A 24377-nucleotide genomic window follows, 5' to 3' on the forward strand; every position below is an offset into this window, starting at 1 on the left:
ATCAGACATGGCTTGGAACACCTTTGAACGTATAGGGCTGTCGAATGCTGCTTTATAATCGACGAAAAGATGGAAGGTGTCGATCTGCATTTCTTGGGTCTTTTCCAGGATTTGTCTCAAGGTAAATATCTGGTCAATGGTGGATTTGCCAGGTCTAAAGCCGCACTGATAGGGTCCAATAATTTCATTGACCATAGGCTTTAGTCTCTCACACAATATGCCAGATACTATCTTATATGCAATAGGGAGCAGACTTATGCCCCTATAATTGGAGCACACAGTCTTATCACCCTTCTTGTGGACTGGACATAGGATGCTCACGTTCCAATCGTCGGGTACGCGTTCTTCCTGCCAGATGGTGCTAACTAGCTGATGCATACACCTTATCAGCGTGTCGCCTCCGGTTTTGAACAGCTCGGCTGGTAGGCCATCTGCTCCTGCCGCCTTATTATTCTTCAGCCGGTTTATTGCTGTCCTTACCTCATCTTGGCTGGGCGGTATACATTCAATACCATCATCTGGGATTGGATCTGTGGTATCTTCGCCGTCTTCACTGCTATCGGATACCAACAGTTTGGAAAAATGTTCTTTCCATATCCTGAGCACACTATCTGTATCAGTTACCAAATTACCTTGTTGATCTCTACAGGAGGATATTCCTGTACCAAAGCCATCAGTTTGATGCTTCACTCTTTGGTAGAATTTTCGGACTTCGTTCTGTCTCCTGTACATCTCCATTTGTTCACACTCCCTCTTTTCCATTTCTCTCTTTTTCCTGCGGAAAAGACGTTTCTCCTCTCTCCTTTTCTCCCGATACCTCTCTCGTGCGCTACGTTGCTACTGATTGTAAAGTAGCCATATATGCCGCATTTTTTTCTTCGGTAGCAGCACGGCACTCCTGGTCATACCACGGATTCTTTGGTGGAGGTCTCTGGTATCCAAGTACTGATTTTGCGGCTGTTTGCATGGAGTGGGCAATATTTTGCCATTGTGCTGATATGTTATCGGGACGAGAAGCGCTATCATTAAGCAATTGGGTCAGTTGAGTGGAATATGCAGTGGCTATCTGTTGTGTTTGCAGCTTGGCGATGTCCAACTTTCGTGTTGTGTCTGTCCGTGCTTTATTTGCAACGTTTAGACGGGTACGTACCTTTGCTGCAACGAGGTAATGGTCCGAATCTATGTTTGCTCCTCGGAACGATCGTACATCCAACACGCTCGATGAATGTCTTCCATCTATCACAACGTGATCAATTTGATTTATTGTTCTTTGGTCTGGAGACAGCCAAGTGCCCTTATGAATATCGAGATGCTTAAATCTGGTACTGCTAACTACCATGTTTTTCGCCGCTGCGAAGTCTATCAGCCTCATTCCATTGTCTGATGTTTCGCTATGTAGACTGAATTTCCCAACTGTTTGTCCAAAGATATTCTCCTTTCCAATTTTGGCATTAAAATCGCCTAGAACAATTTTAATGTCATGGGCAGGACAACGGTCATATGTTTCTTCTAAGCTCTCGTAGAATATATCTTTGGTCTGTTCGTCCTTGTCTTCGGTTGGGGCATGAGCGCAGATAAAGCTGATGTTGAAGAATTTTGCTTTAAATCGAATTGTAGCAAGTCTTTCATTTACTGGGGTGAAGCCGGAGACCAGATGTTTTAACCTCCGACCAACTACAAAACCGCAGCCAAACTCATGCTTTGTGTCATGGCAGCTATAATACAGTGCGTCACCTTTAGGTGTTGTTGTGACATCTTTCCCAGTCCATCGTATTTCCTGTATGGCAGTAATATCGGCTTTGTACTTTCCAAGTACGTCTGCCAATGCGAAGACTGCACCTTCTCTATAAAGAGTGCGAACATTCCAGGTGCAGATTCGCAGATCATGGTCCTTAAAACGTTTGCGGGGTTCGTCAACTTTAGAGGGGTTTGTTTTTCTTTTCTTTCGTTTTTTCATAGTAGGCTGTTTTTTCTAGGGGAGGGTTACTAACCCGACGCCCAAACCCAAGTTTTTAACGTTCTTATGGCGGCACATGTTAGCTCACTACCTTTAACGGGTGTTAAAGGCAGTTCCCCAGGTGACACCACGGGGAGGTCAGTGTCCACTTGAGATGAAAGAGGGACCAAGATAAATCCTGGGCTTTGCCATGTTAAAACCGGTCAGGACCGTTCCTTGGTATCTTCCATCCCCTACGTCACCCAGTTAGGATTATTTAGCTCCAGAACGGACTAGTTCAATTGAACGATTCATTGAAAATAACTTACGAACTAGATCCTTCCGTATAGTTCATTATAATTTTCTTAGTTCTATGTTTAAAAATGAGTTCATTGCTTAAATGAAACCCAAGAAGGAAAATTCAGAGCAGAGCAGTAAAACTAATCTGATCCGTACAATTGTGAACTATGAACTATATAAGCGAATTACCTAAGCTCATATGAAGTTTCTCCTCTAAATTATTTAAAGCCTTAAATTGTATAAAATCTATAAAAAATATAAATAAATATTAATGTATTTCTTTTTATATTTCAGGTAAGATGAATAAATTTTTCTCAGGTAATTTACAATACCTAAAGTATTGCTTTAGGAGCTAATTTTCACATGACATCCGTAGATTGTAAAGTTTGGTTTAAAAGCTCATCCAAATTCAACTTTCCCTCTGTGAGATACGGATTTTCCTTAGGTGTGTGAGATACGGATTTCTCTTAGGTATTCTCGAGTGTCCTCGCTGCCTTGACATAAATTTGTATCAATTTAATTTATCTCACCTTAATGGACGAACTCACTGAGAAGTGCATTGTTTTGCGGTTACGTCTAGTGTCGCTAGAACGACTGTGGTGTCCTGGCTAAGCATTATAACATTTTATTCCTCAAAATGGAATTTTGCTCTCATATAAAATAAAGATTGGTAACCAAACAAAAATCCTTATAAAATATGCAAATCGTGAGTCAAATATTAAACATTTCATTTATTTTGAATGAAAACAAAAGGATACAAATTATGAATATGAAATTAAAATGAGATGTCAGATTTAGTCAACAAAAAAGAGGAAAATTCGATTTGCCGATAATTTCATCAACAACTGTTAGGCAAACAACAACAAAAAATAAAGATTTCAACAAAAAAGTGAAAAAAATAAAAAGAGAAAATCCTTTTTTTGTGGAGGATTTAACAATATTTCCTAAATAAAAGGCGAAAGCAAAAAACAAACGACAAAATATACATAAATGCTCATCTAAAAATGCTAACCCTTGTCAATCTTAATTATGGTTATGGCTAATATTGGCTACAACAAAAACAACAACAGTAACATCAAATAACTCTTAATCAAATTCAAAGAATTATTTCTGGGGGTTTTGAAAAATATATGGTTTATTAAAAAAAAGAGCAAAATGAAGCAAGTACCAATTTAAGTGATAACAAGTAAGAAAAGCGTTAAGTTCGACCGGGCCGAACTTTTTATACCCTCCACCACAAATTTCAGCCATTTCGGTGGATTAATGCGACCACAACCTTCAAAAAACCGAAATTCGGAAGGTACCATTCTATGGGGGCTATATGATGGCGTGGACCTATACCTACAAACTTCTGGGGGAAAGTTTTATAAGCCTAAAGAAGACTAAATACCAAATTTCAGCCATCTCGGTGTGATAATGAGGCTAAAACCTTCAAAATATCGAAAATCGGGAGATATCGTATTATGGGGGCTATATCAACACGTGGACCTATATAAATATTGTATGGTAGAAATGTTTCTTAGCCTCTGGAAACACAAATACAAAGTTACAACCGATTCTTTGGTCAAATGGGTCTGATACATTCAAAATATATTAAAATGACGCGTACTTTATATGGTGCCTTATATGGGGGCTATACCAAAACTTGGACCTATATAACCCAACTTTGGTAGGAATGTTTTTTGGCCTCTGGAGACACAAAATACCAAATTACAACCGATTCTTTGGTCAAATGGGTCTGATACATTCAAAATATATTAAAATGACGCGTACTTTATATGGGGCCTTATATGGGGGCTATACCAAAACGTGGACCTATATAACCCAACTTTGGTAGGAATGTTTTTTGGCCTCTGGAGACACAAAGTACCAAATTACAACCAATTCGGTGGTAAAATGGGACAAATATCTTAAAAATTTCTTAAAACGACGACGCGTCACGCGTAATTTTGTATGGGGGCTATACGAAAGCGTGGACCTACATAGCCCGCTTTCAATACCAAAAGTCCTACGTACATATAATCTATTTTCCCAAAGTTTCATCAACCTACGTCAATCCGTTCGGACGCTAGAGTGATTTCCACAGACGGACAGACGGACAGACGGACAGACGGACGGACATGGCTATATCGATGTAGAATTGCACGCTGATCAAGAATATATATACTTTGTGGGGTCTAATATGATTATTTCAAGTAGTTACAAACGTAGTGACAAACTTAATATACCCCCATCCTATGGTGGAGGGTATAAAAAGAAAAGGATTAAAAGATTTGGTCAATAAATATTACAAAAAAAACAACAACAAATTTGAATGAAAAAGGATTTATTATATATTTATCCCGCGAGTTAAGTGTTTGAAAAAAATGTGTCTTTAAATAATTCTAAGATATTCCAATTCTATTTTTATAATATTTCCAACATATTTTGTCTTGCTTTGACTCACTCAACCTGGGTGTGATGTGTGTATTTTGATTTGCTATCCATCACAACCTCCTTGAGTGAGCGATAGCAGGATAGAATTTCAGCAGCGTAAATAAAAAACAAGTAAGAACGGCGTTAAGTTCGGCCGGGCTGAACTTTTTATATAAATGTCGAATTGCAGATACTTCGGTCAAAATTGTACCTGAAATCCTCAAAATATGGAAAATCGGGAGGTACCGTTATATGGGGGCAATACCAAAACATGGATCTATGTTGAGATATTTTTTTTATCACTAGAAACCTCGACTGTTAAGTTACAGGTAGTTCGGTAACAAAATGTAATTACAATCCTCAAAATACCGGAAATCGGGAGGGACCGTTATATGGAAGTGATACCAAGAGGTGGACCTATGTTGACGGTCTTTGGTGGAGATGTTTTGTGACCACTGGGAACCCCAAACGTGAAATTACAAGTAGTTTGGTCAACAAATGTAACTAAAATCCACAAAAAAACGAAAATCGGGAGGTACAGTTATATGGGGGCTATATCAAAACGTGGGTCGATATAGCCCATCTTCGAACTTGATCTGTCTATGGAAAAAAGACACTTGGGTGCCATACTATGGTGGAGGGTATAACAAGTAAGAACGGCGTTAAGTTCGGCCGGGTTGAACTTTTTATACCCTCCACCACGAACTATATTGAAGTGTAGGAACGTTTATGAAAGTATTAAACATGGACCAATATTTACAATTTTCCGATTGAATAATGTGACTAAAACTTTCAAAATACGCTTCTGTGGGGGGCTATTTGAAGACATGGACTTATACTGATAATTCTCTTCTGCAATATTTTATACCCCCATGGCAGTCTAAATACCAAATTTCAGTCATATCGGTGGCATATTGTGGCCATAACTTTCAAAATATCGAAAACCGATAGGTACGGTTCTATGGGGGATATGTGAGGCCACAACTTTCAAAATATCGAAAATCGGCACGTACCGTTCTATGAGGACGTCGACCTATACCGACAAATTTCAGATGGAAAGTTGAAAATCCCCAGCTTTAATCTTCCAACACATTTCAGCCATTTGGTGGATATATAGGCCACAACCTTCAAAATGCCGAAAATCGGGAGGTACCTTTCATGGGGGCTATATGAAGGCGTGGACATATACCGACAGATTTCAGGTGGAAAGTTTTATACCACCAACGAAAACTAAATTAGCAAATTTTAGGAATTTCGTTGGGATATTGCTGCCATTTCGGTGGGATATTGAGGACACAACTTTCAAAATATCGACGGACGTCGACTTATACCGACAAATTTCAGGTAGAAAGGTGAAAATCCCCAGCTTTAATATTCTATCACATTTCAGCCATTTTGGTGGGATATATAAATCGGGGTTTACCGTTTTATGAGGACGTCGACCTATACCGACAAATTTCAGGTGGGAAGTTGAAAATCCCCAGCTTTAATCTTCTACCATATTTCAGCCATTTTGGTGGGATATATAGATCATAACCTTCAAAATGCCGAAAATCGGGAGGTACCTTTCATGGGGGCTATATGAAAGCGTGGACCTATACCGACAAATTTCATGTGGGAAGTTTTATACCTTCAAAGAAAACTAAGTACGAAATTTCAGCCATTTCGGTGGGATATTGAGGCCATTACCGAAAATCGGGAGGTACCATTCTATGGGGGATATATGAAGACGTCAACCTATACCGACGAATTTCAAGTGGAAACGGAAATTTCAGCCATTTCGGTGCTATAATGATGCTAAAACCTTCAAAATGTCGAAAATCGGGAGGTATCGTTCTATGGGGGCAATATAAAAACGTGGACCGATACCGACAAATTTCTGGGAGAAAGTTTTGTAGCCCAGATGAGGACTAAATACCAAATTTCAGCCATATTGCTAGTTAAAACCTTCAAAATACCGAAAATCGGGAGATACCCTCCTATGGGGCCTATATCAAAACGTGGACCTATATAAACATTTTTTGGTAGAATGTTTTTTAGCCTCTGGAGACACAAAATACCAAATTACAACCGATTCTGTGGTCAAATGGGATTAATATATGCAAAATATCTTAAAATGACACATACTATATATTGGGCCAAAACGTGGACCTATATAAATAAACCTTTTTTGGTAGAAATGTTTTTAAGCCTCTGGATACACAATACATAATACCAAATTACAACCAATTCGGACAAATATCTTAAAAATTCCTTAAAATGACGATGTGTCACTTTGTATGGGGGCTCTACCATAGCCAGTTTTCAACACCACAAGTCCTACGTACATACAATAGATTTCACCAAAATTTCATCCACCTACTTCAATCCGTTCCGACGCTAGAGTGATTCCCAGAGACGGACAGACGGACGGACAGGGCTATATCGATATAGAATTGTACGCTGATCAAGAATATATATAGTTTGTAGGGTCTAAAATTATTATTTCGAGTAGTTACAAACGGAATGACAAACTTAATATACCCCCATAGTATGGTGGAGGGTATAAAAACAGACTTAAAATTAATGTTTTGACCGTTTTCGAGAATTTTCCGGGACATCATGACAGATGCATGTTGTTGAGCATATCGTTTTATCCGGCAATTTAGGAAGAGGAGTGTGCTACGTCGTATAAGAGCGCTCTCAGCCGAGAATGTACCATGAACGATGTTGCTGAACTCGGAGTTATGTATCTTCATTCTATCTTCATACAACATGTAAAGAGGGGAATCAGGCTGATTTCATCCTGTCAATGGCCTGACAGTAGAAAAACATGAATAGATAGAGACGCGCAACACTTTTTCATCGACTTGCATATGCCAGCCTAGGATAGCCCATTAATAATCCCAGCCAAATCCACCACACAGATACTCTAAGCTGAAACAAGATCAGTACTGAAGTAATGAAACAAATTGGCGGTCTATCATGAAACATTCCACCGCAAAACGACTCCACTGATGATTTTTTTGTAATTTTCATTAAAATATAAAATAATTCATATTTTTATTTACAAATGTCACCCCGGTGTGCCATAAAATTAGCACAACCAAATCATTCAACAAACTTCTTATTTCTCACATACATACATATATACATATGTTAATGAGAATGACTTAAAGACCACAAAGAAGAAGTAGAAAATTTCTATGAACTGAATGTAATTTTCATGAGTTGAATTTCTTTTCGGAGATAAGAAACAAAACAGCAAAACAAATTGAATCTGCAGGTGTAGAATACGCAAAAAAAAGATGTTTAAATAAAACACAGTAATAAGTATACCGAAGATTGAGACCAAGACGAGGAACAAGCAAGCAGCCAACCCGCCATCAGACCAACAACAATCGTGTCAACTTGCTACACAACACAACAAATTGTGTTAACAAAGTTAAGAAAATTGTTTACCAAGTCAAAGGTTTATTAACATAGCGAGCGAATGAAGAAACGAACGACTGAAGGGGAGAGCTGTCACCAACTCAAACCGTTTTCGCGTTACCTATGCACGGATGTTTGTATTTGTATGTTGTTTACTGTGTAATTGTAACCTATGCACGGATGTTTGTATTTGTATGTTGTTTACTGTGTAATTGTTTTCTTGTAGTCGAGATGGATTTTCACGGGTAGTCGTCTATGGTAATTTTAACTTTAATGACAAGTAACAGCAGTGTGTGAATAAATAGCAGATTTTTTCCTTGGGTTGTTTTTTCAAAAATATTGATTCAAATGCCACAAAAATTATTAACTTTCAAAACATAAAACAATGACTAACCCCTCATAATTATAATGACACCACTTGGTCGGGGGTTTTGTAGCGTTTTAATAGAGACCACAAAGACCGTCTGCCGTAAAAAAAACCTGGGGCTGGTTCTTGTTCTATGAAAATTTAAAATGAAAAATATTTTCCTTATAAAATTTTTCATTTGACATTTATTTCCTTTATAAAACTTTTCATTTCAAATTTTCATAGAACAAAAATTTAGCCCCTGGACTTAACTGCACATTGGTGTGGAAGGTATATTAGGGAAATTATGATGTTTCGGGTCCCATATGTCAGAAAGTATTGCCTTCATTTAGAAAAAACCGTTGCTGTCCTGATCACAGGAAGTGGCCTTAAATTGAATTAAAGCGCAACATTTTTGAAAGTGGAAGTGTTGTGAAAGATATACCTGAATGGATAGTCCAACGTAGTGCACCTTGGAACTTGATTAAGTGCCCATTAGCCATTTTAGTTGATCACCATGGTATATTTTAATGGTTTCGAGCCATTATGTCAGGACGTACGGAATTACCGCCGAAAAAAATGAGATCGTGGTAATCAGAAATACAAAGACGGACTTCAGAGAAAATATCAAAACGATTAACAACTCTTAAACTGGACTTAAGCGAACATTTCGAAGTCTTGAGGGAGAAAAGTATATAAAGGACCACTAATTTGTAAGTTATCGTGAATATATAGTGTTACTGATATATGATATGATATGTCTCCATTATCTTTTCCGTGGGAACATAAGTATGTTGTTGTTGTAGTTGTTGTTTCTGCTTAATCTGGGTCTGTGTATATCTCCTGTTGTAGAAATGTGGTTGCTTCGCAGGGTTGTAACCACAGATCTAGTGGATGCCATAAACAACTATCCTGTGAATGCGGTCCTCCGAGAACACCTATTAGAGCTGAGGAGCCACGAAAACCCTGTGTAATTTTGGCTCAACTAAACTCGGGATGGTGCAGCAGTCTAAATTACTATAGGGCAAGGATCGATGACACCGTGCAAAACTCTACTCACTGCACCTTTTCAACTGCCCTGATAAATCTGAGGTGGCAGCTGACGCACCTCAGCTGCGATAGATGGCGGTGTTCTCCGAGGACCGTATTTACACGATAATGAATGCTATTCAAACCTCTAGGAGTTCTCTTTTGTAACGTTGGACCTCTCTCTGTAGATCATGAAGATCGCTCCTCACATGACAGGGTGCGGGGCGGGAGGTTCTATCCGCCATGTGGTGACCATATTTGCTCTCACGGTAGCAGCGAAAAAAATTCTGCAACGATACCATGCCATTGTGTTGCTGTACTGGAAGAATCTTTGTAGATGGCCCACAGAAGACATGAGAAGGCATCCTGTCACAGTTCTCAGGGCGACATTCTGACATCTTTGAATATTTTCCATTGCGTTACATTTATATTCGCGGCAGACACTGCCGCTGCATAGCTTAACACAGACCAACCTGTCGCGTTATATGTGGTCAACAAGATTTCTTTGTTGTGTGCTGCCGTCTAGGGACTTGAGGATCCTACATGTCAGCTTGGGCGGACAATGTGAAAATGCTATCGAATGTGACTCCTAAAAAATTGGGGTAGTTAGTGGTCGAAATTCTGCTACCATCGATTTAAATCAGTGCCCAGCTCTGCAGTCCATGTGGAGAATAGAGTGGGTGCCGTTAAATAACTCCCAACGGATATAACTCCCAAATCAATATTGGGAGTTGTGTTCTCCTTTGATGTGGGACATAACGCCCAAATTGCCTGCCTTCGGGCAGGGTTTAAAGCTTCAACCCTTGAACAGATAGTAAATCCGACTAGGCGAACCAAATCTTCTTTGCCTTGTTATCTATTTCAACATTATAAGATTAGATGGATTGACCGGCCTACCGTCGGGATTTGCGACTTCAACCTTTGGACAGATGCAAACACCTACAACGTGTGGTAAATTTTTATCGACATAAGCTGTGTTCCTTTACTTACCTGAGGTTACCATTTTTACCATTTTTTACCATTTTTAACCTGCAAAGCGTTCCTTAACCCCGAAAAGTGGCAAAACTGGAAGCAATTTTTAAGAGAGTGAGAGAGGAGAGAGAGCGAAAATGGCTTTCTCTTCTACCACAGGCTACCAGACAAATTTCTGCAGGTAAAAATGGCAGAATTGATTTTTCGACTTTTGTTTGACGATTATTTCACAATGAATAAGAAAATGGACGAAAAACAGAAGAAAAAGTCGAACGCTGACAAAACTAAATTAAAAACTGTGAAATAAAAGACGAAAATTGATTTTTTATGTTTCTTTTTGACATTGCTGCCAGATCTATAATTTTTCCGTTTCTTTACTTTTCTGGTAAAAATGTTCATGAGAGAGCAATTTTGAAACTTTTCTCTTTTACCACTCTTACCATTAAAAAAGTAAAGGAACAAAGCTATATTTTAGGAGTTATGTCCGCTAGTTTTCGTGGACAACAAATTGTAGGAGTTATGTACGATTTCATTGACGAACATAAGACCCAAAATAATTTTGGGAGTTATGTCCGGACACCAACAGAGTGGCCGTAAATTTATGTTTTCCGTTTGTAAGGGGTGGAATTCAGGAGAGGTAGAGTTTAAATAGTTCCAGAGCTATTGCCGCACCTTCCACGTACGACTTGCGTGCACACATATAATTGATTATACAAAATTAGCCGGAGGTTAGTTATTACTATCGCACGGATTACTCTGGTTAAGTCCTCACTAATATGTGTGGAGATGGCGTGCAGATCCATTGTATTGTAAATTGAGGTGGTTCCTAATGAAACCCGTGCTGATGATAAGCAGCTGGATAGCTATTTCTGACGATGGGGAAGAGTAAATCTCCAAGTGTCCCTGATAACGGCGACAAAAGCGAACTCGTGTCTGTACGATCCTTGCACGACTTCAGTACATGGACCACCCTACCAAAACTCCACGCTTCAGGCACGAAGGGTAGGTTGAGAACTTTGCTGAGATATACTCGAGATACAGATATCTCGAAACATACAGCTTTTTCAGCGTTACCATGGAAGTTCCATTCAACCATGGAAGTTCTATTATAAATTGCATTGGCCTCCCCTCGACAGGAAGAGATGTTATGCGACGCAGTGCTCTTCTCCTCACCTTTTCACTCCTGGGATGTTCGACACACTGCCAATTAACATAACTTGACTGAGTTCCTATCTTTCTTAATTCCAGAGAGTTACGATAAGCAACTGGATAGCTATTTCTGACGATGGGGAGGAGTAAATCTCCAAGTATCCCTGCTAACGGCGACAAAAGCGAACTCGTGTCTGTACGATCCATGCACGACCTCAGTACCGCCACCACCCTGCCAACATTCCACGCTTCAGTCACGAAGGGTAGGTTGAGAACTTTGCTGAGATATACAACTCCCAACTCATACAGCTTTTTTAGCATTAGCATGGAAGTTCCATTCAACCATGGAAATTCTATTATAAATTGTATTGGCCTCTCCTCGACAGGAAGAGATGTTATGCGACGCAGTGCTCTTCTCCTCACCTTTTCACTTCTGGGATGTTCGAGACACTGTCAATTAACATAATTTGACTGAGGTCCTATCTTCCTTATTTCCAGAATTCAAGAGTGAAGTAACCGTTGTCCACAATTCACTTTTTGAGCCTTCAATGTTGCAACTCTTCAGATGACTTAGCCAACTGATCCGCCTATATTTACCGACCAACCGGTTGACTTCCGTGTCAGTATCCTAATTCTGGGGTCACTGAAGATGGCTCTACGAATCATCTGCTAATCCCACCTCCTCTGCTCGGAAATTTAGCCTCACTTCGGTATTCGAACAGCAGGTATATAGCAAGTTACTGAAGCAGTGATGTATGTCATCTAGGCGTTCCATTCAAAGGGAAATTTCTGCTCTTTTAGAATACACAACTGTATTAAAACTTTACCTTTACGTGGATAATTCTGGCTATTCCTGGCAGTTCTTGTCTATTCCTCCAAGGGGGAATGCATGTGTGCGTGTGTGGTGTATTCAAGTGCTGTAATTGTATAAGTCTGCGCGTGTGAACTTCATGAGTATTAAATAAGAATAACTTCTTCTTAAATTATACTTTTACAGACTTTTATTCTGTAGCATTTACATTTTACATTATTTTTGTTCCAAGAAGAATCGCTGAGAGATGTCAACTTCAACTGTTGTTTGTGCAATGTTTATTCCCAAATGTGTTCAACAGTCATGTATCCTTTCTTTGTGTGTGTGTTTTTTTCTTCTTCAAAAAGTGTTTAGCTATCATGCCTTTGGCTCTCAACATACTTTCTTCCAATGTGATTTGTTGTTGTGTGTTTTGTTTGTTTCATCTGAGAAAGGTGGGAAACAAAATTCCCACCTTTCATGACGATGAAATATTACAAGATTTATGGGCATAACCAGGGAATAGCAGCAGCCTTAACCTAGACCTAGCAAAGGAAAAATGTTCCTCTTATTCGCTTAGAAAATATTTGCAATTCAAACAAGAATGACAACAATAACAACAACAACAGTAAAAGTGAAATAAATATAAGGAAATTTCATTATGGTAATTTCAATATTGTATTAAAAATGAATAATTTAAAACTTGATTAAGAATTAAATATTTCATGTTAACCCCACCCGCCTCACTTCCATCGACGTGGTTTCCTTTTATCCTTTTGCAGAGAAGAAAAAAAGAAACCTCAAAAGATTTCCTTCCACTTTTCTACTTTTCTTGATTGTTGATATTTGATAAACAATTCAGGACTTGTTGGAATTTTTATGGCAACAATCATTTTTTCTTTTCAACGATGAAAGTAAAAAATAAAATTGCTTGTATTTACATAAGCAGCAAATTTAATTTCTAAGCCTATAAACATTATGTAAATTATTTCACTCTTAAAGGCAAGTGGGAACAAAAAATGAAGAGAAATCTAAAATCTGTTTGAACCATAAAATATTAACATTTTGTATGCTAAACAAATAAGAGCAATTAAGATTTAGATTAAGTCATAAGAAGTCGAACTTTTTTTCGTAATTGTCAAATTTTGAGAAGCAGGAGGGAAAGCGAAAAAAATAGTATGTTGTTGGAAAAGATGGACATGATCAAAGATATCCACACAATCTAGCAAACCTTAGGTAGTTCCTGGGCAACTGCTACTCAAATTTTCCTGTTGATCCCGGAGATTACGTTTGTACATTTGGGCTTCTCTCTTTTTTTTGGTGGGAAACCCTGTCCACAAATGGAGCTGCATTGACTCTATCGGGTATTGTTGATGTTGATTGGTTGGTTGTTGTTGTAGCAACCAACGCAAATATGTTCGTTGGTATAACTTTTTCAGTTATCCCGCTCTGGTTCATCTCAGTCCATATTCAAAAATTCTGCAACATAGACTGGCTGCGTCCATAAAGAATCGGGAAACAGGTGAGTGGGTTTAGCTGCACAGTTAAACAACTGCAGCGTATTCTGCGGTTCCAATCCACATGCAGAGCCCAATACGAATTTCAGCAGCTGCATCATCCGAATTTCACTTGGTCGGGTATCTTTCATCACCACCTTTCCTGAAGATTGTGCCTGTACTTACTTAGTCTATCCTTCCAAAGCTCAACAAGACAACCTTAACAACGAACACACACAAAAACTGTATCACCAACGACATTTCTTAAAGACCAACAAAATTTCCGCTTCGGCCATTAACCATTTTGCTATGGCAAATAAAACCACATATTTCCCAAAGAATGTTGCACAAATGTCCTTCATATGTCAGGCCATTAAGATGATGACATTTTCACAATGAAATAACAACAAATGTCTCCACATGTCTTCGTTTTAATGCCGAACTATTGAAACCACAATAATTTTTATTACTTGCAGCTGTTTGCCTTTAGTCTGAATGAGAAAAAAAGCGTATCGAAATAATGTTAACAGTGTGAAACGGAAAACTATAGCATACTTATTGGGGGTCCATATAACCCCCCATACCAAGTGCGGATATTATTCGAAAGTTCGCCACAAAACTTCGAAAGTGATATTATTTTCGAGCAGAATACAAGGGTTTTTTCGATAGTGTAGGCCAAAAATAAAATATTTGGAATTGTTGTCAAATTTTATTTTTTCAAATTAAAATCAGTTTGTAAAAAGTTTTATGTGAATTCGTTTATTTAGTTGAATTAAAAGAATTTGGTTTATTTATAAGTTGTGTAAATAACAATCGCGAAATTTTATTGTGTTATATGTTTTTTATAAAAGAAAAGTTGAAAATATTTTTGTGAAACCTGTAATCGAAAGCCTAGGAGATGAGCAAATATACCAGATGAAGGGACTTTTGAATAAGATGAGAAAATTATGCCCCTGGAAGAAGTGGATACATATTGCATGAAGAATCCATTGAAGGTGAGACTCCTGACGTTGAAGAACGTTTGACGCGGGTTTGCGTCCCTGGAAGAAGTGGACACATAGTGTCAGAAGATTCAATCGATGTCGAAAATATTCTCCGATTACCTGGCCGAAAAGGTTTCTTGGCGTGTGAACAGCAACTAAAAATTGCAATTCGGAGTATGTATATTTATATTAAGTCTATTTTAAATATTAATTTTTGACATATATCTTTTCTCTCGTTTTAAATGTACCCGGGTGACATGGTGGCTGACCTGGGATTTTCCCTGGATGACAGAGTTGTAAAACGCTCATGACAGGGTTGTAAAAGCCGCGAAATGACATATGAAAAGCAAAAGTTCGATGAATCTAAAAAAGAAAATGAAGAAATTTATATCTATATAGACTTAGTTTTCCCGCCATTTAATACTTTGAATTAATTGTTATGTTTTCTGTTTATTTTGCAATTCTTGCATAGAATTATATTATTTTTAGTTTTTGCAATACACTTTCCTAACTCAATAAAAATATAGGTATTAAAATTTACCTAAAATACCCTTTAATTATTGGGGAACGAATGGAAAATGAAACACCAAAACTATCGATAATAATAACATTAAAGAGCTTCTAGCGATATCTAAAATGAATCGTTAAAGTATCGCTAAATTATATGTTTCCGTATTGTTTTTGATTCGAAAATAATATTATTATCGATACTTCGAAAACGAAAGTTTTACTGCCACAAACTGAGCGACCAGTGAATCGTTTTTGATTCGTTTTCGTGTGTCGTTCTCGAACAAAATATCCGCAAAACTATCGCAAAACATTCGAAAACGATATCGTTTGCGATAGCAATGGTATGGGGGGAAACAACAGTTGGGCAAAATACACCAATATGTATGTATTTGTGAACAAATGAAAATACTAGGATATATTGCATTGGGAGGAGTCATATTTTATTCCAATAACAGGGCAGTTATGTTCCATAGTGGTTTTCCAAATTCCCTGGTATAAAATTTACTTTAGTGTAATTTTATAGAAGAGTTAATATTTTAATTACAATGCCCCAATTTTATTCAGATTACAACGACATTTTTCAGCAATACCATATTTGTTACTCGATAAACAAGTAAGAAAGTATCAATCAGCTGTGCTGACGGAGATATACCCTCAGCCTCTAACCAAAAATATACCAAACAAGAACGAGGTCAATTTCGGCCAGGCCGAACTTGTTATACCCTCAACAACGAGTTGTATTGAAGGAAAATGGAACAATTAGTTTCCTTTTGTATATGAAGAAGACTAAATACCAAATTTCAGCAAGTTCAGTAAAATAATGTGGCTAAAAGGGTTATGAGTTTTTGACGTTTTTTCTCAAAAATGACTTTCTGTAGTGAGAATGAATGAACTTTTGTCTACTAATGCCTTCATTTGACCTATGCATTTCCACGCAATTGGCCTGAAAGCCAAGCTATTCAAAAATCGGCTTCTTTTTGTAATTTTCGACTTTTGATGAAAAATTTAAATATGCGATAAAAATTTAATCATAAACGTTAGAATCATATAAAGTCAGGGATTTGTTAGGTAAGAGTATTTTCTCAATCAAAAACCGAGGGATTGGCATATAAGGATACACCTAGTTTACCCTCCAAAGTTTTTGGCACTTTTAAAAGAAGGCTCGATTGCAGGAAAACTATACGATTTAGAAAAATGTTTTTTTTTTAGAAAAAATGCTTAAAAAGTTTCAAAAATATAATTTTCAAAAAAAATAAGTTTTCTCGCAAAAAAAAAATTCTCGGCGATAAGTGGATTAATTTTTATGATATATGGAATAATGTTATATAATATAAAATTATATATATGAATAATACAACGATAAAATACTGGGAAACCAACGGTTATGTCATATCGGTTATGTCGTGTGCCCCTATACCTTATTTTCAGTTAAATATGAGCTTATAGTGCCATCAAGCAAAGTTCTGAAAAATAGCAACTTGAAAAGCTTTTTGTGCGGAAGCTTTTTTATCGAATCACTTTATAATTAATGAGCTAAACACATCCAACGTTTGAGTAAAGTGCTGCCATGTTTCAATTTTTCTTTATTCTGCTACAAGTAATGACACAAAACCTTACTCAAACGTTGGATGTGTTTTCAGCTTAAGATTTTATGTAATCTTATGTAGAAACTCATCACGCTATGATACAGGGATATGAGGTTGTAAAAAAGTCATAACCCTAGTGGCTAACCTTTAAAATACCGAAATTCGGGAGGTACCGTTCCATGGGGGCTATATCAGATGACATCAGGGAAAGTACCTGACACCAAGATCGTACAATCACCCGCATATTTTACGATTCCAATACCGTTTGGAGGGGATGCAATACAGGAGAGGTAGAGGCTTAAAAGTTAGGGAGATAGTTCCCCACCTTGGGGAACTCCCTGTTTCATTCAACGGGGCTCGGACTTCTTGTTCCAGAATTTCACTTGCAACTGGCGTTCACACATATCATTAATTATCCAACGTTTCAAACTTAGCCGGAGGTTAGTCAGCTCAGTGTCCTCAAACAGCGTAGAGTGTTTGACTGTATCAAAGGATTTTAATAAGTCGAGCGCTATCATCACTGTTCTATCTCGCAGCTTGTTCTGTTTCAGGTCGTTGACTAACATGTGTGTAGATGGCGCGCAGACCTGTTATCGTGCTGGGCTGCTTACGGAACCCATGCAGATGAGCGACAACTGGGTAGATATTTCTGATGCCGAAAGACTAAAACTCAATAGTCTTTGGTAGGTGTGACAATCGGTCAGTACAATTCACCTTTGCTGGCAGCGAGACCAGTCTACCTATTTTCCACGCTTCGGACACCCACACCGTGGCTAGCGACAGGTTGAGAACGTTAATGAAATACTCAACTCCCGTCACATCGAGCTATTTCGGCATTACCAAGGAGTCTTTGGTAGGGGTGAGAAAACCGAAATCTGTATGTATAATTCACCTTTGCTGGCTCCTGTAGCGGGACCAGTCTACCCATTTTCTACGATTCGGACACCCACACCGTGGCTAGCGACAGGTTGAGAACATTAATAAGATACTCAACTCCCGGCTGATCGAGCTGTTTCGGCATTACCAAGGAGTTTCCATCAGGGCCTAACTTTTTGGATGATTTAGCGTTCCTGATGACATTCCTAACATGATCCATTGTATATTGTGACATAGCACTCTTCTCTTCGCCCTGTCACTGGGGGTGCTTGGAAACCTGTCGATTAAAAAAAAGACAGCGTAATGTCACCAAATGTGACTGAAATCCTTTCTTCTTTCTTTCCAGGGTTCGAGAGTGACCTAAATGTTGCTCAAAATTCACTTTTTCCATCTCTGATATTGCAACTCTTCAGATGATTTAGGCACTCGTTCTGCTTGTGCTCCAGTGTCAGTTCCCTGAGGTTAGCTCGACGAAGCACATCACCTCACCATTGCTAGTCCCTCCTCCTCTGTTGAGAATGTTGGTCTCACTTCGGGTATTCGACCAGCATATAGCGAGCTGCTGCAGCATTGATGATGTCTCGGAACGTCCTCTCTGCTACCCGAACATCAGAAGGGTCAAGTGGTAATTAGTGAACTCTGTGAAACTAGGCCAATTTGCTTTCCAAAATGTGGCGATCAAAGGTAATGAAAGCGGTTGGTCTGCCAGTGGCGTCATTAGTTAGATCAGGTTACACGATGGGTTGGGGCGTCCTCATTAACCGTGCAAAGCATAGGACTACGAATCTATTCAGCCAGCACAACAGCCCATGTGTGTATGGTAACGTAAATCTGTTGGAATGTGGTTTAAACGATGGATTGGTGGAAAAATCACCTTTAAAGCTTCATGAGGTGATGAATCGGATAATGAAATGGTGATTATCTGAAGGAAGGATGCCTTGATGATGATGAACTAAAAATTATTATCTGAATATGATGGCGGTTTGCATGGCTATGGATGAGGGTGGTAATTGTTTAGGGTTTGGAATGGTTGGTGTGGATGTACATTCCTTTTTATACCCTCCACCATAGTATGGAGGGTATATTAAGTTTGTTTTTCCGTTTTTAACGCATTGAAATAATCATTTGCGACCCTATAAAGTGTATATATATTCTTTATGTATATATATCTTTATAGCCCCCATATAACGGTACTGCCCGAATTCAGGTATTTTGAGGTTTTTATTCACATTTTCAAACCGAATTAGCGGTAATTTGACATTTAGGGTTCCTAGTGATCAAAAAACTTATAATCCAAAAATAATGGGCATAGGTCCATCTTTTGGTATAGCCCGAACTACATGTAATTTGACATTTGACGTTCTCAGTTGCAACCATACTTCTCCACCAAAAATCGTCAACACTGGTCCGTGTTTAAGATAGCCCCCTTATAACGGTACCTCCCGATTTTCGGTATTTTGAGGATTTTAGCTACAATGTTTAACCGAACTACATGTAATTTGACATATGACGTTCTCAGTGGCCACCATACTTCTCCACCAAAAATCGTCCATGTTTTGGTATAGCCCCTATATAACGGTACCTCCCGATTTTTGGTATCTTGAGGATTTTAGCTACAATTTTTAACCGAACTAGCTGTAATTTGACACTTGAGGTTCTCAGTGGTCACGAATCTTCTTCGCCAAAAATCGTCAACATAGATCCATCTTTTGGTATAGCTCCCGATCTTCGGTATTTTTGAAGATTTTAGATACAATTTTTACCGAATTAGCTGTAATTTTACATTTAAGGTTCTCAGTGGGCACGAAACTTTTTCACTAAAAATCGTCAGCATAGGTTACTGTTTTGATAAAGTCCCCATATAACCTTACCTCCCGATTTTCGATATTTTGAGGATTTAAGCTACAATTTTTAACCGAATATGACATTTGAGGTTCTCTGTGGTCACGAAACTTCTTCACTAAAAATCGTCAACATAGGTCCATGTTTTGGTATACCTACCATATAACGATACCTCCCGATCTTCTGTATTTTGGGGGTCTTAGCTACATTATTTGACGGAAATACCCGCAATTTGACTTTTAAGGATCCCTGCAGTTATACAACTTTTCCACCAAAAATTGTAAAGACAGGTCGACACTTTGATATAGCCCCGTAGGTGGTACCTTTCACACGGCTGAAATATTTGAGATGTATGTCGGATGATCTGTGAATGGACACTGGGAACACTGGGGAAATTTTTCGACTTATTTCGCGAGCTGATTCAACCAAAAAGAAAACTCTTCCCAAAAAACGAACTTTTAGCATATTGCAATTTTTTCTGCTGATGTCTCTGCTCGCGCAAAAACAAGAAAAAAACCATCGTTTTCGCTCGGATGCTGCTTGAAGTTTGTTGCAGTTCAGTCCCACGTCATTGTCCCCTGAGAGTTGCCAACATCCAATCGAAGATTACTGTACGACGTAACGTGCTTTTTGGGAGTCCGCATAAAGGGTGACGAGTGTTGACTGAAATTAAAATGTCAATATAATCTGCTAACAGGTGGGCATAACCTCTTCAAAATACATTTGGTCTATTCTTCGACTTGTTCCTATATATAACACACTAAATAGCGTGTGAAATATAAGAATCTCAAAATTTGCCATAACATCATGTATGTGTGAACATACCATATCAAAAAATATAACATTTCTCATCCATTAAAATATCCCAAGGCAAGTAAGTAATTGAGGATATTAGTATTTGTGAATTTTTTCGCTAAACTGTAACACTAAAGAAACGAATCATTATCATCATTACCAAAACACAAAAACTTGTTTCGAATACTAAACGATTCATGCCATAATGGGTTATTAAATCAAAATTAGTAAACAAATTTTATTAAGCAAATCCGACTGCGGCTCCTTCCCTCATGCCAAAAGGATAAAGACCACCAACAACAAAAGCAATATCAATTTAACACAAAAATATACAACATCTTTTATGTTTAAACAAAACTGATGGAAGATGAAGAAAAACAAGATAACAACGGCGGTTGGGGGGACCAAAGCAAAACGCTGTTTTTAAAAGTATTTTTATGTGCGTGAGTTTTTGCCACACATGTGTCTGTGTATGTAATGCGGCCATGTAAAAGTTGTCTTAAAACTTTCTTAATACTAATGTGTCGTCATCGTTGCTGCAGATGTTACAGTAATTTTTACAAGTTTTATGAGTTGTCAACACTACAACTACACCGCACACACACAATCACGCTCGCACATACAACAGGAAATTGTGTTATTACATGTATAATAAAAATGTATGTACGTCCTTTTTTGCATTTCGCAACAAAACAGTTTTTGTTGAAGTAACTCAGAATTTGAAAAAAATCAACAATGGGGGTTAGGCTTTAGCCAGATTCGATAGATGATGTTCCTACAGCAGTCCCTACTACATACCATTTTCGGCGAATTAGCTTTCCCATGATTGAAGAATGTGTGGCGTTTAGAGGTGATGAAATCGCTAATTGGCCGAGTTTCAGATAGTTCACTAATCGCAGATCTGCCATAGCCTTCTGATGTTCGGGTAGCGGAAAGGACGTTCCAAGACATCATCACAGCTGCAGCTGCTCGCCATATACATACATATATATGTACATACCTACTGGTCGAATACCCAAAGTGAAACTAAATTTCTCAGTGACACTGGAAGTTAACAGGTTAGTCGCTGAGCTTTAGCGGAACAAGTGATTAAATCATCTACAGAGTTGTAACATTGGAGCTGGCATAAGTGAATTGCGTGCAACGGTTAAGTCACCCTGGAAAGAAGGAAGATAGGACCTCAATCACGTTTGGCGACGTTACGCTGACTGATCCGTAGAGGTGCGCAAGTTATTTCGCGAGAGTGGCAGGGGAAGAGAAGAGTACTACCTCGCAATAGATCTCTTCCTGCCGAGGATGAACCACCACAAATTACAACGGATGATGTTACGAATTTCATCCGGAACTCTAACTCATCCAAAGCGCTGGGACCTGATGAAATCTCGATGGTGATTTTGAAACAACTGGATGTGCCAGGAGTCGAGTATCTCACTAAAGTTCTCAATCTGTCGCTAGCCATCACGGGCAGGGTGGTCCCGTTACTGAAGCCAGCGTGGATACCAGCTAAGGTGAATCGTACAGACCGATTTCACTTTTGTCGCCCGTATTAAAGACGCACAAGAAGGCCAAGCACGTAGTGTGAAACAGGGAGTTCCGCAAGGTGGGGTGATATCTACGGAACTTTTAAGCATGTATTCCGCCCCCTCCAGACGGCATTGAGATCGTAACGTATGCGGATGATTGTACCACCTTGGCGTCAGATTCCTTCCCTTTATCTTTTTTTAAAGGTACTACTCTCGCTGGGGATAGCCGTCTCGATAAGCTTTCCAATGGTACCCATGTTGTCCTGGCAGACTTTTCCTTAAAGGATCTGTGGTCAAAATAATTGTCCTGATGGCAGGGTCACCCCAAAAAACTGTAAATATCGCGACATCCTGCAATATTTTTTAAAGATATTATTAGCCCAGAGGATAGCTGTCTCGATAACTTTCCAATGGTATACATGTTGGCCTGGCAGAATTTTCCGTAAAGACCCTAAAAAAGATATTTTTACGAAGAAAACCATTTATGAATAGCTCTGTTAACATTAACAGGGCTCTGCTAACTCGCTGTTAGCAAAAGCATTAACGAGCGCTTTGTGTCTCCGCTAGAGTGACTTGTGTATTCGCTAATTAAATACGAATTTATCTTAATCAAGATTTTTCCACGCGAGTAATATGCAAATATCCGTCACTAAATCTACGGTCACTCTTTTTATCACATGTACGGCAGAAGTGTGAACAGAGTTGAATGTCATGTTCGAAGGTAGCAGAATTCCGAACAGAAACAACTCCAAAATTCTAGGCGTCACATTCGGCAGCATGTTAATGTCGTCCGCTATATGCGAAAAGCTGTGATGTAGGAACAAGGTCCTCAAGTCCCTAGCCGACAGCACTTGAGGTGCATACAAAGATACCTTGTTGACCACATATAACGCCATAGGCCCCGGCCTATGGTAAGTAAGCTATCCGGTGCCAGTTAGGTCCGCGAATATAAATGACCCAGTGCCAGATAAAGCAGAAAAATGAACTTACAGACATAAAATAAAAACACTGTTACAACAACAACATTACATTCTCAACGGTGACTAGTCAGCGTAATGTAGGTGACATTTCCTGAGTATATCACCAATGTGTTTTGTCTCAAGACACGGCGCTAGAGAAGTCACCAACTGAAATATCTGATGGGCACGAATTGAATATCCGATTTGCAAATAGTAATATTTTTTCCAAACGAATATCATTTTAGACGTCTTTGAGCACCATCCTGAAAACGTCTTAAAAAGTTTGATTAGGTGCAGTTCGATCGTTTCGAAATTTTTGAAGAAGGTAGTACATATGTAAAGCTTTCCTGTTTACAACGATATAACGGTTTCTCTGGACAAGTTAATGGAATTGGCTCTAAAAAACCCATCCGTGACAATACGATAACTACCGAAAAGAGTAAGTAAAATAAATTCTCGGAACGTGTCAAAACTTGCCGATTTATGGGTCATGGGCATTGAAATTGTGAACGCACCCTGGAACCGAAATCGTTATAAATATGATATACATTAATTTCAATTTTCCCTCTTCTCTCCAAATTCCCATTCCCCCTGATTTGACGCAAAGTTTTGACAGTCAGAATGTTTTGATTGCAACTTACGATGAGTTTATGATTTATTATTAATGAAACAAAACACAAAATGGCTGTTGTGACGCAGACGACAAACGTCAAAAGAAAAATAAAACTTTCTTCCCGTCATTAGAGGGGAGTGAGCAAACCGTTTTCAAACATTTCTTTTATGGATATTATGTTACTTTTCCACATCAATGAAAATGATGGCGCTCAGAGAAGTTCATAACGCACTAAGAAGTCTGAGTTCTTTATGGAGTTACACTTGGCTCGTACTCCATGCCCAAAATGACATTGTTTGTTTACATTTAACAGCCTTTTAACTGCCTTTTATGACATTTCGTTTCATTGTATCCCGATGTGCTGTTATATTTGCTCATTTCAGCGTTTCCCGCATTGAATTTGATTGTATTTTAAAGATTTTATTATTATTATATTTGCTGCAGAAGACATACATAATTATTTTCCATTAGCTGAAAACACGAACACGCAAACACATTGGGGAGTGTGTCTCCCACACATTACACCCTATGTTTGTTTAAAAGACAATTTGTGTGTGTATGTGGTGCGGCAAACCAAAAACACATTTCTTTTATTGCCACATCAAATCGTGTGTCCTTTGGAGAATTTAATCCACACCTACACATCTGTATGTATATAAAACATGTATGTGTGTTAGTCAATTTAAGTGGTTATCAAAGTTTATTTGAGATTTTCTTTGATATCGCTACACCATATTAAAGTTAAAATTTTACGGAAAGTTTAAGAAGTAATCTAAACATTCCGCAAAATTTTAAAGTTATTCGGTCTTAAGGACCAACAGAGTTATATCTTTTAGGAGCATTTTC

At 38.4% G+C, this 24377-nt stretch overlaps 2 protein-coding genes across 3 annotated transcripts in view; both read left to right on the plus strand.

Moving 5' to 3' along the window:
* Positions 1–2554, plus strand: part of LOC141387296 (matrix metalloproteinase-2-like) — an 872424-nt gene extending 869870 nt beyond the window's left edge. The window contains exon 4 of the mRNA XM_073956777.1: positions 2531–2554. Within this exon, the coding sequence (XP_073812878.1) occupies positions 2531–2534 (4 nt within the window). The 3' untranslated portion in view covers positions 2535–2554. The remainder of the gene's footprint in view (positions 1–2530) is intronic.
* Positions 1–24377, plus strand: part of LOC141387295 (matrix metalloproteinase-2-like) — a 615190-nt gene that overhangs the window by 536351 nt on the left and 54462 nt on the right. The window lies entirely within an intron of this gene.

The sequence above is a fragment of the Musca autumnalis genome, unplaced genomic scaffold (genome assembly GCF_047663935.1).
Source record: "Musca autumnalis isolate F117 unplaced genomic scaffold, ASM4766393v1 scaffold_5, whole genome shotgun sequence".
Classification (NCBI taxonomy): Eukaryota; Metazoa; Arthropoda; class Insecta; order Diptera; family Muscidae; genus Musca; species Musca autumnalis.